The sequence below is a fragment of the Lepisosteus oculatus genome, chromosome 2 (genome assembly GCF_040954835.1).
Source record: "Lepisosteus oculatus isolate fLepOcu1 chromosome 2, fLepOcu1.hap2, whole genome shotgun sequence".
Taxonomy (NCBI): domain Eukaryota; kingdom Metazoa; phylum Chordata; class Actinopteri; order Semionotiformes; family Lepisosteidae; genus Lepisosteus; species Lepisosteus oculatus.
In genome coordinates, this window is record NC_090697.1 from 20,604,731 (window position 1) to 20,622,316 (window position 17,586).

The 17,586-nt window shown below is 35.9% G+C and overlaps 1 protein-coding gene across 2 annotated transcripts; it reads left to right on the forward strand.

Annotated features, from left to right (window-relative positions):
* Positions 1 to 1,697: 1,697 nt before the first annotated feature.
* gcfc2 (GC-rich sequence DNA-binding factor 2) lies at positions 1,698 to 17,255 on the forward strand. 2 transcript variants are annotated; one of them, XM_069198461.1, is made up of 18 exons: positions 1,698 to 2,324; positions 2,768 to 2,866; positions 4,453 to 4,584; positions 5,127 to 5,348; positions 6,068 to 6,165; positions 7,578 to 7,693; positions 8,259 to 8,442; positions 8,865 to 8,988; positions 9,568 to 9,649; positions 10,248 to 10,384; positions 11,185 to 11,384; positions 11,958 to 12,102; positions 12,223 to 12,344; positions 13,533 to 13,609; positions 13,982 to 14,048; positions 14,537 to 14,683; positions 15,266 to 15,401; positions 15,518 to 15,634. In XM_069198461.1, exons 1-18 carry the CDS (start codon positions 2,003 to 2,005, stop codon positions 15,538 to 15,540), a joined length of 2,433 nt encoding a protein of 810 aa, XP_069054562.1. In that variant the 5' UTR covers positions 1,698 to 2,002; the 3' UTR covers positions 15,541 to 15,634. The 2 variants fall into 2 exon arrangements, with proteins under 2 accessions (XP_069054562.1, XP_015194539.2); XM_015339053.2 differs by having other exon boundaries at positions 1,699 to 2,324; positions 15,262 to 15,401; positions 15,518 to 17,255.
* Positions 17,256 to 17,586: the final 331 nt, after the last annotated feature.

Here is a 17,586-nt window from a genome sequence, read left to right on the forward strand (position 1 = left end):
ACTTTGCAAGGCATTGGAACTCAAGTTGGTGGAGATTATACACACACTAAAATGTACTGCTTTATGATAATATCTAGTAGAATAAGACAAAAAAGAGTGAATACAGTGCCTGGCAGTACAAAGGACGACAAAATTGAACCAAGTTAAAGAAGGTAAAAAGTATTTGCCTAAGCGCTTTGTTCTTGAATAAGCAACAACAGTAAAGCAGGCTGTATGATTTACTTTATGATGTACAAAAGGCTTTTGATAAAAGTTTCCCATAAAAATAAATTCTCAAATTAAAAGTTAGTTGCATTTGGGGAAACTTCAGTTTTGGGATTAAGAACTGGTTAATGGACTGAGAGTAGAGAGTATAGAAAGGGGAAGATTGTTCAAACTGTGGTGATGTAATTAATGGAGTGCCAATGTAATAGACTTTAGATCATTTACAAATGTACAAATTAGTGTGTACATCATACAATTTCAACCTAATATTTTTTTATCCACTATATATACAGTACTAGCATGGGGTGGGCTCTCCTGGTCCTGGAGACCTGGTGCGTCCGCAGGTTTTTTAAGGTCTCTTTAAAGCAGCAGCACCTGAAGAGCAGGGTTATGGTAATAAATCAATCTACTTGAACAACTAAACAGCTGGTTTACCATGTTAAAGGCTGGAATGAAAACAGAAAGAGACACCATTGTTCTTGGAACAGAATAGCTGTGCTACAATGAGCTGCCATTGCTCTGCTGTGAAGTGGGGTGACAGGTCAGAGCCTATGACTCCTGATATACAGAAGGCATACTGTGAACCCTTGAGCATTAACTGTACTATTTGTTGAGTCTTAAGGCATCCTTCTACAGCCCATTTTATTCGGGATATTGGATTAAAATGTCTATTGAAATCACCATAGGAAGAGAAGACAGCAAGGTCCAGCTTCTCTGAACTTTAATTATTCAGTGCTTTAAGCCTGTTTCTGATGCATATGTAAAATTCACTTTCCTTGAGCCAGGACAGGGACAAGGCATGTACAGGAAAAGTGGATGTCATGGGGATCTTGGTGATAACATTATGCCTGTTGAATAGGGACCAATGTCCCCACTTCATGAGGTTAGAAGTACAGCACCTAAGTGCCAAACCTAAAACCTTTGTCCTGGTTGCCCAAGAAAGACCAAGATGTCTGGGTCTGTTTTATTCCAAAGAAATTCAAGGACTCCAAGTCCTCATCATAATAGAATGAATATCACCCTTCTGCTACTCAGTTAGCACACTTGTCTGTCTCTGCCTTAGAGTCATTGAACGCTTGAAATCTACAATCAAGACGTTACAGAGGAGAACCTGCTACATGGACAACTCAGAGGTTTTCTTTTTGGCACTGACTCATAGGTTGACAGCTCTGTATCTCTTAACTTCTCTTAAATAAGTAGGAGGGAGAGAGAAAGTAAGTTGCCTCTCACAGCCTGAGGGAATATTTAAGGACTGTGATTTCTGGGCCCAACTGTGGCTATGCAATTCTATTTGGCTTTAACAAGCAAGAACTGGCTGCACCGTTGTCCTTTAATTATAGTTTGCTTTAGTTTTCAAAAAGGCTCTTCTATGAAAAGTTCTAATTCTTTAACATTTTTATTGAAGGTTTTCAAAATGCCAAGTTTACTTTAATTTCCACAGAGTTCTTGAAGGAAGAAATAGAGCGACGCATTGTTTATGGACTACATTACCCATGATGCAGCCGGAGAGCAGGGAACCGGAAAGTACAAACGTAAATGTTGTTGAAGCAAATCGGAAGAAGTGTTGTAAGTGTACTTTTTTCCCCCCATAAATGAAGATGGAGTAATTGGTTTATGCTAACTTGCTTAGCATTTAAAAATGTAAATGTGTTTCATTGTGCTTTAGTCTTTCATTTACTTCACTACCGAGATACACGTGGGATGCTGTAAGGCTTAGTACTTTTTTTAAAAAAAAAATACATAAGATAATCATTTGCGATCCGCACTGTTGAGATATTATTGCAGTTCCCACCTGAATATGTTCGGTAAGAAACCAAAGAGAAACTTCAGGAGGAGGAAAGGAGATTCGAGCGGAGAAGATGAGCCTTCACAAGAAGAGCAGGGAGAAGCCACTGACGAGGTGAAGGTCTCGGTTGCTCCCCGGTTACTGAAGTATCCGCAGAGCCGGGGGATTTCCTGCACGTCTAAGCGGGAGTCCGGGAGCTCCAGGCCGGATTCAGTCGCCGGACAAAATCCGCACACAGAAAATGTAAGCGAAGATACGGCTGCGGAAGACGCTGCTGAGAAGAAACTGACGAAAAATAAAATCACTCTATTGAGTTTCGGTGATGAAAAACAAGGTACGCCCCAGTATTTATATTTCTGCGTGAATCTGATGTGGTACATGCACGGAGACAGCCTGCAGTAGATTCTGCAGATGCAAATGACATGCATGGGATCTCTTCACAGAATTGATATTTTAGCGAGCTGTCGCTGTGTCGCGAGCATAACCCAGGTGAAGCAGAAACGAAGAATATCTGTTTAAGCCAAGACACAGTAGGGAGGGTCATCGCTGATCATGCCTAGAGCTCAGACCTGTGCTGGAGTCATTATTGAACCATGCAGCCAAAAAAGGGACTCAAATATAACGTATGTTCCATTCTGATCTATAATTGCATTATAGAAAATGTCATCAAAAGCCTGCTATTGACATTGTTTTGTTGTTTTTCGTTTCTGTTCTTTGCATTCAATTAATGTGCACGTTTTTTTTTTTTCCTAACCTGCTGGTGTATTTTCATTTCAGTGGACGAAGATGACTTCAAGGTTAAAAAGCCTGTTGCCAAGGCCGTCGTTTTCAAAGCGCGAACAAAAGAGATCAATCCTCCCGCTTTTAATTCACAAGGTAAATTGCCAACTGCGTTCTTATGGTTTCATAACAACGGATGTGTATGTTAGCTGTTCGACGTAACAGGGCTCGGTGGCACTGTGTATTTTCCTGAAATGATGTCATCGTTTCTTGAAACGTTCATCATTGTAGAAATCTGGGGTGATAGAAAACCTGGTCTTTGGATTCGAGCAAAGTTTGCTACTTTTTATGGGGTGGTACAGTTCAACTGTGGTAAAAAAGAAATAATTTGTTACATTTTATATAGCGCTTTTCCAGACACTTTACAGGTAATGATAACTCATCTCCACCACCGGCAATGTGCAGATTCACACTTCACATACCTTAACTGAGTTTGTGTGAAAGTGGTCTGAGGTTTGTTTTCTTGGTTAACATCCTTATTTTTAGGGGGAATTGGTTCGCTTGTGACTACACTGCAATAATAATGTGTAGTAATTTGTTCATTGTGTTAGATGCAAAATTATTTTTTTTTCCGTAGTCTTGAATGGAGAAGTCTAGAAGCCAACATGATTTGAGTAGTCTGGCCTTGGTTAATCCTGGAAATGGGAGACCTCCAAGAAAAACCTGTTTGCTGTTCAAAGAGGTGTTGCTGGACCAGAGTTAGTGCATTCTAACTGGAAATGAGTTTCATTGCGTTTTGTTTGGCATTCTGTTACAAACTACTCAGCCATGTTGTTGAAGCGGGTTTCTTCAACATGGCTTCTTTCAAGAAATGGCTGGATGAGATCCTCAGGTCACTTAGCTACTAGTCACCCAGTGGGCTATGTAGGCCAAACTGCCTCTTTTTCTGTTAATAACCTTTTTATGTTCAGTGGCCTTATTTTATGTCTTTGATTTTGAAATTCATCTGGCTCATCTTTTTTAAATAGACTCTGCACTGTTTGCAGCTTTTGCAACCCTTTGTCTTTCAACCCCTGAGAAACAAATAGTAAATATACCATAAATATAGTAGATATTTGTATGTGTAAAATAGTTTTGGCGTGGTCTTAATGAATTTTTCTGTTATTCTGTTGCAGTTTGATTTATTTCCCAATTGACATTTGGTTTTCATGCTGTTCTCCATATAAACTGCACTTTACCGAGTGCAAAAACAATCACTACTCAAAACAGGCCATAAGATGAGCTCAGCTGAATGCCATTTAAACAAACTCTGAATTGGACTGAATACTCTTGGAGCATTCAAAACTAAACAAACCTCACTCAGTTAGGGGGAAAAAAACATCTCAAGAGAAGCAAAGCTCTTCACTGAAAATTAAGTTTCACATTTTATTATTAACATTAGCGAAAGGCAAGATGGGGAAATAGGTGAAATTATGTTACAGTCATACTACTGAGCATGTTATACTGAGGCAAAATGAAATCACTATTGATTAATTGCTCTGTAGTTGATTGGTAAAGAACTGGCATCAAGAATGAGCAAAACAGAGAATTATATGGTCCCCTGCGCAAGTAATGTTTTTATTTCTAAGTAACTGACTTAACATTAGTTCTGTAAATGTTTTTTTTGGAATGGAATGGGGGTTAAGATTGCTTCTTCAAAATTAAAAGATGTGAGTTTGACAGTTCCTGCTTGTGTTTTATAGGCCCCAAGGGTCCTGTTTCACAGAGTGACTGTGGGGACGATAAACCCGAAGGTGAAAAAATTCAGGATGGAAGCAACGATGATACAAGCTCCCAAAAATCTAGTTCTTCCAGCTCTTCAGTGTCTGATCCAGGTTTGTTGGAGGTTTCTCAGAAATTTTGAGCATTTTTTCCTCATTCTTATAATCTTTTAGAAAGTAAGTGATGAATTGGTCTTCAGTATTGCTCTATCGTTGTCATCTAAAATTTCCATTCCGGAAAAGTGTTTTCGACAAGTGTCCAGGATAATATTCCATGGAGGTTTAGAGGCGTGTATTTCAATGCTTCGTCTTTCTGAAGCTAGTTTGTAAAAAAAAAAAGTTTACAGACCAGACTGAACTTAACTCGCCTACCTGCACTGTGGCTAGACAAATACTGAGGCATAAAACCAAAAACCAAAAAAGTGTTGGTTTCTTGAACTCCTTTCTCAGACATCCATATGTGAGATTGCAGTGGGGGCTTTTGACACCTTGTATGTATATAGCAAGTAAGATGAATCTCCTAAATCAACGGCTTATGAAGAACTTAATAGGTGTAATGTGTTCTAAAGTTTCTGTAATTTGCATGTAGTCTTTTAGCTGCTGGCTTTTGGGTGTAGTTTATTTTTACACACGGTGTAAAACTTTGATCAGCGCAGGTGATATCCCTGATGCTCTACAAATTGAGGCTGCAAGAAGGCAACGTAAGCTGGCTAGAGCACGGCAGGACTATATTCCTCTGGCCACGAGACACGGGAGCAGTCCAGTGTTAAAAGATGAAGAGGAGGAAGACAGCGATGATGAACCCGATGACCACCAGCGGAGAATTCCATTTGCACCTAAACCGAAGACCCTGAGACAGAGAATAGCTGAAAAGATGAGTGAGTGAGGCTGTATAGTAAACTTTCACAAATCTGGCGAAGTTCTAAATGATAAAAATTGATGTGTGAGTACCGTTATTCTAACAGGATTAAAGCTATAAGGTGAATGGCCGTTTATAGAATCGTGAGATTTTGGAGGTTTGGTGATAAGCTAGTGTCCCAGCAAACCCGGTTTAATTTCCCAGCTCTGACTCAACTGTCACAACATTGTTTTTTTGTTAATTTTTACTTGCGCATTGGACAGTGGGTACATCAGACCAAGTCCTTAATTTGTTTCTTAGGAGGGTATCGGAAAGTGAAAACTTGTTTGTTTTTTACATTGCGCAAACTTAAAGGGTAATGACGTTTGATCCTCTGTTGAACTAGACCGCTGTTTTATGTGGACCCTAGTCTCCGTGGTTTATCGGCATTCTGATGTCATCAGTTTTCACATTTGTCAAAATGAACAGAAATTAGCAGCAAAATACACTGTGCAGATCAGGTTGTCTGGGGGAACTAGGTGTGTAGAGTCCATTGCAATGCTGCAGTAATAAAATGCATGTTGTGATTTACAAGCAATGTTTTACAGGGAAGCTGTTATTTAGACTTTCCACGCACTTAACCTTCCCCCTGTTCCCTGGATGTTTTTACTGTATTTTGGAAAAAATGTAGCTTTTGGAAAGACCTGGCTGTCTTGTCATGTTCTATGCCTTACACACTTTTCCTTGGGAAAATCACAGGTGAGAGCGGTAGTGAGGATGAAAGATCAAATAGCCAAGATGAGGATCAGAATCTGTGGGTGGAACAGCAAATTGGAAAAGGAGTGAAGAGACCTCAGGTGGGACTCCCTTCTGTCTTGCTTTTGTCTTTGTGCCGTTAATATTTTAAAGCTCTGAATTTAACTTTTCAAATGACTATAGTGCAGATTATAATTAAAGCTCTTAATAACTTTTGCTTCCATGGCATCTTACTGTTATTTCATCCATCCTGTTGTAGCATAAGTGTCCTGTACATTTCTTCAGCAACAGCAAACACAAGATGTTAAGTGAAGGGTTAGTAAGACCTGTGATGTCATTAGTAACTTTGAAATATCTGCAAAATAGTATCTCTGTGATGGGAGTCACTGTTCATGTATCAGCAGTGCCTGAACCCTGTACAGAGGTGTTCTGTTTGGGTGTGTGGCAAAATACATTTATAATCTGAGGTAGGTGGACATTATGGTAGAAGATTTTGTGCTCGGACAAGAGCATCCTTGGATCGATTCATTACTAAGTGTCAAATGAGTTAGATGGGCTGATTGGCCTCCTTTGTTTAATAAAACATATAAATTAAGAATTCCCCATAAATGATTAACTTTATCTAAGGCCTTCTGGAAGCCTAAACATATTTTATGCTCTGTGTGTATTGATTACTGGTGTTGCCTACTTAAAGTATATTTAATATTTAATACTTTATTTAGGAACTACCATTTCTACATTTGTTGGCTATCTCCTAGGGTGTTATTTCTATACGGTCCAACCTCTAGTTTTTTTCTAACAATTGTTTCTGTAGCCTTGCATGTAACAGGTCAGACGTATTGGTCTATAATCATGTGGGTCAGTTTTGTTGTCCTTCATGTGGATGAGACCTTCAATAGCTGTTCTCGAGTCCATGGGTACATGGAAGAGTGGCATCAATGATGTCTGAGTGGCATCTTTTATTCCCTTGAGTACAGTTGGTAAGATGCTCTCAGACCCTGGAGATTATTTATTCTTGAGTCCGTCTGGTAGCTGAAACACTTGCTTCTTCTACACAAAAACTGGTTAATAAAGAACACCATCCTGCTGCCTGAGGCATGTTGTTGACACTCTCCTTAGTGAACACCTGAGAGAAATACACCTGGTACATCTGCAATTTCCCTTTCAACGTCTAGTTGTTTATCACTTGTTACAGATACGTTTGACCTCATCCTGAATGATTCTTTAACTGATGTAGTAGTGAAATAACATTTTAGCCTACATTGCATTATTACTTTTTAAATGGTGCTTGCAGTTCAGTTTCAGTACTCCTTTTCTATATTGGGATACTGTTGATTTTTATCATTTCATAAAGCACTTTCTTTTTCCTAATGGTTTTTCTTTATTCTTCAGAATGTATTACTTCCAGGAGGTGAATACATTTTCAAGGCACTGTTGTTGTATTATGTTGAAATTTATTGAAATGCATTGCAGGGAAAAAGTAACCACTAGGTTGAAATTTCTTTATATTTAGAACCCGGATGGTGAGATTTCCCGTGAGCCTGTAAAGGATGTTAAAGTGAAGTTAGATTTTCCAGTGTCCCTGCCAGTAGTCAATTTTGATATTATAAAGAAGAGATTAACTGGAAAGTAAGTAATACAAATTTATTTATGGGTATATGTTTTTATCATCTGCTGCATTTCAGTGCTCCAGCAGGTGTTCATTAGCAGAATGTAAAACATACATTTTCATTTTTAGATAACATTGACAATAATATGCTGAGAAACAAACATTGTTTACACAAAAAGTAGTGCATCTAATGTTGTCTATTGGGGTGCGATCTATAAAAAACATTAATTCTCTGCAAGCCACCTGAAGTATTGCTCTAGCATATTGGTAGCATAAAGTAGTTGTTCGCTTAATCTGTGAATATTGTTCCTAAAATGTGATTTCATGTTTGATTTTTACCAGGCTAAGTATTTAGACGGTCAAATAGCATCACCTGTACCCAGTCAATACTCATTAATGAAGCGATTTTGTGTTGAGGCAACATTCAGTCACTTGAGCATGTCACAGTTACATCATGAGGCATAACATGCATAAATAATAATACTTCTTCTTAATGCTTTCTAAATATTAGTAGAAATTTTCTCAAGAGGTGTGCGGAGTGATGATGTAATTCAGTTCTAATTGAAACATTACATTTTGGGGTAGGTTAGACTCCCTGAGAGAAGTGCATCGTGCACATGAGCAGGAACAGAAGAGAATCCAGATGGACATTGAAAGTGCCAAGACTTCAGTCGAGCAGCTGGAAGGTGCCTCCACAGACCAGCGTTACAAGTTCTATAAAGAAATGAAGATCTATGTCCAAAACCTGGTGGACTGCCTTACTGAAAAGGTGCCATTAGTAGTATATTGACAGTTGTACCTGTTTTTGATCATTTTCAACAAACTGCACACAGCAGCATATATTAAAGAACAATAAGACTAATAGAACAAAAACAAATGCCATGAAAGTGAATAGTATACAATATAGTAAAGTTACAGATATAAATAAATCTCTTACTTTTTTAGAGGATTTAGAAATGTCTGTTTCATTATAATGGAGTTTATTAAAGTTATTGTGGTCATACAATGAAAAATGAACTATTAACATTGATTGATAAACAAATTGTCTTTCTTCACCAGTGTGTTTCCTGTTAACACTATACCCAGTTTCACAGTTTGATGTCTCAATCGTTGTATTTTAGCACCTGAAACAATTCTAGGTTAAATTGCTAAGGTAAATTATTATTCATTTCAATTATTATTTTCTACAAGGTCCTTCTTATTAATGAAGTGGAGTCGGAGATGCATTTTTTACTGAAGGAACAGGCTGAATCTCTGTTAAATCACAGGCGTGAGAAAATCAGAGAGGAATCGTCACACATCCACAATCTCACTTGTGAGTTTGGACATATAACTGAGTTTGAAAGAATGGCCATTGTGTTTCATTTTACTTTTTCATTCTCCTGAAAAGTGATATACAACCTCTATTGTAAAAAAAAGTACAGTTAGACCAAACCAAAAGCTCAGCTCTGTAAATAGTATTTTTTTTTTTTACAATTAAACTTTTTTTAAAACAGAGCCGAGTAGTATAATTGTAAATAATACTAATTGTAAAACATACATATTTTACTATGTGACATTTTTAGGATAGGTTGTAATTATTCAACAGATTTGTTGTATTACAAAATATGTCATGTCTTGGCAATATCATAAATATTGCTCTACTCAAAAATGCCCCTGAAATACATGCGTATTTTTATGTAGATGTAGGTGAGGTGTTAGAGATAAAGCCTGACCACTCGAATTTCTATCTTTAATCGGTTTAGAAATTGAGTTCAGTGAAGAGGTGAACATTGAAAGAGAACCGAATTAAATAATGAAGTGAGGTCAGAATGTTCTCACTTCTGTAACCTGTTAGTTTGTCTAAAAGCCATGGAAGATAAGCAATTTAAGATTGTTCTCCATTCTTTTAAAGACGAAACAGACTCATCCAGTACCGAAAGTAATAATAACATTGGAGACGGAAAGGGATGCTCTGTGGAGGAAAAGAAAAACAGGTAGAATTTGCTGCCTTTTCAAGTCCCTCCAGTGTAACAGTTTGCTTTTAAATGAAATTTGCTCTTAGGAAATAGATTTTAGTTATAACCTTTGTTGAAGGAAAGGTTGCTGAAGGAATTTGAACTATATGAAGTAATTGTAATTGTATCCATACAGATTTTTTTTAGTTTAGTTTGTTTAGTCCGACACATTCCAGTATGTAGAAAAACTATTTTACTCAACGGACCATAATTCTAATTTTCCTATTTCCTCTAATCATTTCGCAGTCACGTTGCTTCCTTTTTAGTAGTTGCATTCATATGAATTATCTGTTATGTCAACATCTAGATAAGACTATACAAAATTTTATATGTAATTTAGAGGTATTTTTTATATAGGTATGTAATTTTTATATAGGTATTTTATTTGCACCTGCCAGTAACTTTTGCTGCGGGTATTTTGGCAGTCATTGACCAATTGTGAATGCTTAGATGGGAATTAATATATTCATAGCCATCAGCCAAACCCCCAAACAGTCAACTGTTTTAAAAATTGTTTAAATAAGGAAAATTTAGAAAGGAGGTTATTTGTATCGCTTGATGAAATACTCATGTCTAGTACTGAAGGTGACGTCGGAAGTCGCAGCAGGGAGAGTCATGGCACTGAAGGCGTTCATTGTGACAGGCTCTCAAGTGATGATGAAACACCTGCTGAAACGCAGCCTGAATTTGAGGCACACTTTGCCAAAAGAAAAGGTATGAATGAAATGCTGCTATTGCATCTGGATAGCTTTTTACAAATAAAGAACTACTATGAACCTCAAATGATAGGTTGAATTTTCTGCTTGTTACATATTTTATTCTGTCTCCTACTGGTTTTCTTTCGTACTCGTTTGTCCCAGAAACGGTTTCAAAATAAAACCTGGCTAGTCAGAATGGCGCACAGACTCCACACAAGTTACTGGGAAACGCACAGCTCTGACAAACATGTTGGAACTCAAAGGCTGATACAAACCATGCTTAATGTGAGGACCAGAGGTTAATTGTATCCTGTTGTTTTTTAATAATTTTGTAAAGTGCTTTCTTTGTGTGACGATAGATCAATGTTATGACAAATTAGGTATAACCAGTAACACACGATAAGACAGTAAATTTGTTTACATTTTTTTTCTGCCATGCCTTTCTGTATTCGCTAATAGAGGCTTAGTTATGTTAGTTCTGGCAAGTCATTCATGTATGTGAAGTATGGACAAATTTATTTTAAACCCACTTTAAATGCAAGATTGTAATAGATAATGATGAGCAAGACCTGTATATCTGGACACAAATTCAAATCAGAATTCGCAACATAGAAAAACTATTCATCTTTGAACTGCAATATGTACCAGATAACATAGAATTTGCATACTAAGTTACATTTATTTTGCAGGATGTTTGTTCCTGTGGAATTGGTTGATTGAGTAGATGACATCTTTAATGTTCAGTGTGACAGCACCTCCAAAAATGATAAAATATGTTCAAGGTTACTTATCATTTACTCTTTTTTTTTTCCACAGATGACATACTAGACAGGCATCAGAAGATCTTTGATGATGTACAAGAAAACTTCTGTGATGTTAAAAAAATACTTTCTAAATTTGATGAGTGGAGACGCAGATTTCCTGACTCGTACTATAGTGCTTATATCGGACTCTGTTTACCAAAACTCTTGGGTCCCTTAGTCAGACATCAACTCATTGGATGGAATCCCCTCAAGGTATTTGCCTTTACCATGAGAGTATTTTGTTTTCTGTTTTTTTGCAACAGCACAAATATAATGTCTTCTAAAGTCTCTGCTTAATTCACTTACTGTATTTAATTTTATATCTGTAAAAAACAGCACTGCAGTTCAGTCTTTTAAACAGTCCTGAAAAAAATTTCAGCGAGGAGAAATGGATACTTTTCATTGTAAAAACGATGGTTTTAAATAAGTTCTAATATATTTTAATACTGTATAATTTTGAATAATGGCATCCCAAATTTAATGATTTAAACCTAAATCATTAAATCTCAGTTTATGTGTAGGTGCCATCTTATTATGATTTTTTAATTTTATATGTTGACTAATAAGAAGAAACAAAAGATTAAAAGTCTATAGTGTGTTTTCTCTTCAAGTTTACCTTAGCTGTTAACTTCCCAAAACAAAAGTTTAAAGCTATTTGGAGATACAATTTTGAGCCCTGTTTCACATCTTGTATTTATAATTGTTTCTCTGTGTAGTTAAAAGTGAAAACAATCGAGAAGGTCATTTTTAAATCAGTTAATCAATCTTAATGGATGTATTTTTCAGGATGATGGGAAGGATTTTGAAGCATTTCCTTGGTACTCAGCTGTGGAAACGTTCTGTCATGGTCATGGATACGAAGAATCTGAAGCTGCTGACATTAAAACTCTGCCATCCATCATAGAGAAAACAGTCTTGCCCAAAATTCAAGGTTAGCTCCTGTGTCTTTGCAAGGAGAGTGAGAAGAATATTTAGTATGTTAGATAGGTATGAACACCATGAAGACATCCTAGAAAATACATAACGTATCCAAACCCATGTTTCGTTGTAGGATTTGTGGAACAGGTCTGGGATCCTTTGTCATCGAAACAAACAAAGTGTCTTGTGAAACATTGTGAGGAATTACAAGATGGTTATTCAGTGTTTAACAGTGAGCAGAGCAAAACTAAAAAGGTAAATTTAACTTTGTTTCCACAAATCTAATCTTGTCATTAATGTGCTTGATTTTCTGGGTAAACTTCTGATTAAGTAGAAAAAGACAATTCACAATCACTCACCAGATAAAGCCACATCAGTAAGTGAAGTTGTTGGTTTTTTTAAATAAAATCTATCCAGGTTAGGTTTGGATCGTAGCCAAAGTGTTGAATTAAGATTTGAAATACATTTCCCTAGGCAGGTACAGTCAGTTTGGGAAGGTATCATCACTGATCTGAAGAAATCAGTGAGATTGTGGAAAGAAAAAAATTGAATTAGTTATTTTTATTTGCTGAAACATATGTATTTTAAAGTTTTAATACACCATCCTACCAGTATAAAAATGTGTTCACTGAAATGTAAATTCACAAAATTGCTTTTCTCTGTAATTCTTAATATTTTTAAGACCTTACATTAGCTTGTGACAGGAATTGCAAATATTTTAACATAATAAAATAGTTTTCTGGAGTAAACAGTCTTAACACAAAAACTGAACATAAGACATTACACAACAGCAAAAGACAAGGGTCTCAAAACTCTGTACTGGTTATACTATAGTGAAGTACAGTAAACCACAGGTGTATGAGCCACTGCTATATGAGTTTTCATTTATACTAGATGTAATAATTCCTACTCTTTTTTTTAATTTAACAAGCAGAGTTTCACTCTTAAGAGCCGGGCAATGCCAAGGTTATTCTTTTTCCACATCTTCTCAGATTAGGACTTTTATTTTTTAAATAAAGGTTGTGCATACAGTGTGTGTTGTGCATACAGTTCAGGATATTAACTAATATTTATGCGTTTGCTAAGACTCTACGATGTAACTACTGTACCATAAATGAGCATGTTTATGCAATGGCTAGTGACTATAAGCGTGTTGTTCAAATTATTACAAAGAATATATTAAGACAAAGTTTAGTCAAATACCCAAACTTTTTTAGTTCTTGTACCAATTGAGGATTATAACACGGGAAGCAATGTGAGTTTAATTTCCATTGTAAGTTCCCACCTTACAGGCAGGTTTGAGGACCAAATTAAGCTTATATAATATATGGTAATCCCTTTTTATACATGTATTGCATTGTTAGGCTACCAATGTTTCCTTAAAGGTTATTTTTTGGCTCTTTTCAGATAATCTTTCACCTGTAATTGTTTTTTTCTTGTTAGGCTTTTGTAAATGCTGTTGTCCTGAGAATGAGAAGTTCAGTTGATGAAGATGTATTCATTCCTATTTATCCAAAAAAGTAAGTAGATTTTTTTTTTTCAGACAAAAATCTGAATGATGTCGCTTGTTTTTTCTATTTATATTATCGATGTATCATCATTATTATTACTTAATAATATTCTTTGACTTCTATCAATAGTGCATGTTTTGTGATTTTTTTCAAACAGAGCCTTGAAAAACTTAACAGGCAACAATATTGTACAATCAGTACAATTATTGAATTTGTTAGTAACACTAATGCTTTTTCATCTGAAGGACTTCCAGCTTACAGATGGCTAATACAGCTTGTTGAAGCTGTTGTGATTTACTGTACCTTAAGCATTTATAGACTATTTTCTTACATAACTGCCCAGTAAATATAGTCTTTGTTTTCTTTTCTTTTATAAAACAGATATGTTGACGACAGGTGTTCCCCACAGCGTAGGTTTCAGGATAAACAATTCTGGTCGGCAGTCAGGGTAAGAAACCACATTGCAGTCAGTTGTAAGCCAATACTTATCTTAAGCCTGTTCTCATTTTTTTTAAACTCCTAAGTTAAAGATATATATTGAGAGACTGTGCTCTAAATGGGATTATGTATGGGGATACACCCTCATATCAGACAAAATTGTTTAATTTGTAGAATGGTACTTAGTTTTTTCCACCCAAAGAGTGGAAACACTGGGAATATGGATGCTGCTATGCAGACCCCTTCAAAGGCTACACCATGAATTTCATGGAATGTGATCATTTGTTTCTTTAAACTCTCACAAACATTTCATTTTCATTTCTGACTTGAAATTGTAGTAAATTACAGAAATGTCCCTCTAAAGTACAACTTTGTAGCATAAGGTTAACTGAAAATTGTGATAATGAATACATCATATCTGACCTTAATGGCTGTACAGTCCTTACATTTATGTTAGATATGCCATTCTGAGATTCCTTTTCCTGTATTTTGATTTAGCTTCTAGGTAACATTATGCTGTGGGATGGCTTGGTTCCAGAAGATACTATAAAAGAATTGAGTTTAGACAGAGTTTTAAACCGCTACATTATGATAACTTTAATGAACACATTACCTGACGCAGAGAATGTGGAGAAATGCAAAAAGGTATTTTCTTTAAAAAATTGTTCCTTTTAAAATTGTATATATCTTTGCAAGGCGTGCCTTATTTGAGTAAATATAAAATTGATTTATACAGTATGTGTAGATAACTAGTGAACCATTACACTAAGTAGGCAATTTTGATAACAGGATAGTTAGGATCTTGAGAAAAATCTGGAAAAAAGGTGGCGGGAATGTCTAGAAAGGTGCATATTGTAAGCATATCTGCATACCAACCATTAAGGTTCTCATTTTCAATAAACTCCTGATACTTAGTAAAAATATCCATGTCTGTTTCCTAAAAGAAGGGAAAAATACCAATATTACCTACGTTACTACCATATGTTGAAATAGAAAATTAGATTTTTTTGAATCACTGTAGTCTAACTCAGTGGTGTTTAGATTTAATGTGGATTATTTTGATTTAGTACCTGAAATGTTCATTTCCTCATTCAGTTGTAGGCACAGTATTTAATTAAATATTGTACTTTCCATATACCTGAATATATTTATAGCTTTGAATTTTTAAAAAGGTCTATGGCAAATGATTTATTCTTTATTTTTTGCTGTTCCTTTAAAATAAGGTAGCTGCATGCTTTCCAAGAAGCTGGTTTGAAGATGCAGAAGCCAAGTCCTCTATTTCTCAACTCAAAAACTTCAGTAATCATTTACTTCAGATCGTACATTCACTGTGTAAAAGCAATCCCGGTGATGATAAAATCAGGTACCCAATGTCTTTAAGATGAAAAGATTACTTTGTTGCATTTTTAGTTTAAGTTACTGAGTATGTATTTTGGCACAGGCTTTAATGTTTGATAATATCCATCTTTTGTCTTGTAGGGATATTGTTGTCAATATTTTGATTCTTCTGAGAAGTATCAATGCATTGGACCATGTGGCAGCTATTATTGAACAGTATCGGTATGAAGACCTGAAAACCTCTCTCAACATACATTAAATGGGAGATATGCTCATCCTTTCAGGGTTTTTAAAAAAAATAATTTCAGCTGTGATTTTTGTACCAAGATGACAGTGTAATATACTGATTCAAATTTGTAAATTAAAATTTTGTAGTATTTTTAGATGCTCCTATAAAAGGCCTTATTGTGCTCCTAAGCCTCTGTTGTTTAATAAAATTCCGAGATGGGCAGCATGAAACGAGGGTAAAAATGGATTTCTTTGTGTTTATATGAACTGACTGCAGTACACAAGCTTTATTCAATCAATTTCGAGGTGGTAGCTATGTCATTATGAGTAGCCTGCAAAAGAACAGGTAAAGATCATTTCCACGCTGAAAGGTAACCGACACATTCTGACACCTGAAGAAGGCTCCGCTGCCAAACACTGTTTCTTCTCTTTAGCTTTCAGCATGGAGTGAACCTTTACCTGTTCCTCGATTCAATCATGCAACCCCTGAAAGAATACAAAAAAGGTTTAAAATGAGAGGAGAGGAAACCATTCAGTCCAACTAGCGTGATTATTCATAAATAATTGATCTAGGGATCTGATCCAGCCTTTTCTCAATGGCCAGAGTTTCAGATGGAACAACATGACTGGGCGGCTTGTTTCATACTCCCACAACCCTTTGTGTAACAAAGTGCCTCCTGTTCCAAGATGTAAATGTGTTTCCACATAGTTTCCACTTGTGAGCTCTGGATCATGTTTCACTGCTGATGCTAACGAAGTTCACAGGGTTGACTTTGTTAATGCCCTTGAGGATTTTGAATACTTGGACCTGGTTCACTCAGAGTCTTCTCTGTTCAGTACTTAAAAGGTTCAGTTTGTTCAGCCTGTCCTACAAGGAATGTGTAGCACATTCCTATTAGCCCTGGAATGTATGTGGTTGCTGCTTTGGAATCCAGTCCAGAGAAAAGCAATCTTTTCAGTGATGTTGCCACTCTTAATATACACAGTATTTTAATCAAATTATGTTGGTGTATTTGTACACTATTTTAAATACGAATTTACCATTTTACTTTGCCATTTTAACATTCTTTGATGTGGGTACTATACAATGTTTTTTACTATCCTAACAATTTGTTTAGTTTTATTTTTGAGTCTAAAATATGCAAATGTGTCAATATAAAGACCTAAGTGGCATCTTAAATATCAACATTTTATATGTATAGTTTATTTTTACTCTCTGCATGCATCATCGTGTTTGACCTGTCTTGAATTTTATCTAAATCTGTTTGGTTTTCATTTTCTGTTTCTACAGTGTTTTTCCCGTATTACTTTAAGAATCTATATGATTTATATTAGGAAAAGCAGTGCAGTACCACAGGGGTTTAGATTACACTAATTACATCATGAGAATTGACCTCTCGTTTTATATCCATTTCCTGAATAGGAAAACTTTATTTCTAACCAATTCTTAACACAAATGCAGATGTTACCACAAAAGCCTACTCTTTTGAGATTTGAGAATTTCTTTAATCTTTTATGAGGAACTTTTATCAAAAGCCTTCTGAAAATCTGTAACAGTTTCTTTGCGCATGTTACTGTTTTTGCTTGATCAAAGATCACAATGTTAAGCAAGATTTGTTCATATTTCCCTAGGATTAAATTTCCAAATACATTCTGTTTCTGTTTCCATTACCTTACATTTAACAGAAATCAGACTTATTGTTCTGTAACTGTTTCTTTGTTTTCAGATGGTCACTACATTAGCAATCCCAGTCACTGGGTTTTACACCTCTCTTAAATGGTACTATAATTCCCGAGAAGACCAATTTGGGCCTGTTCTTGTTTGCTTCCAATGTATTTGAATTTCTTACATCTTGAAAATGTGCTGTTTATATTGATGTCATCTGTACCGACATGGATAACTAGATTTGACTGTCCATGCTGACCTTAAGGACAGTATCAGCTACCTTAACTCCAGGAAGACTGCATATGGTTGTCTTGTA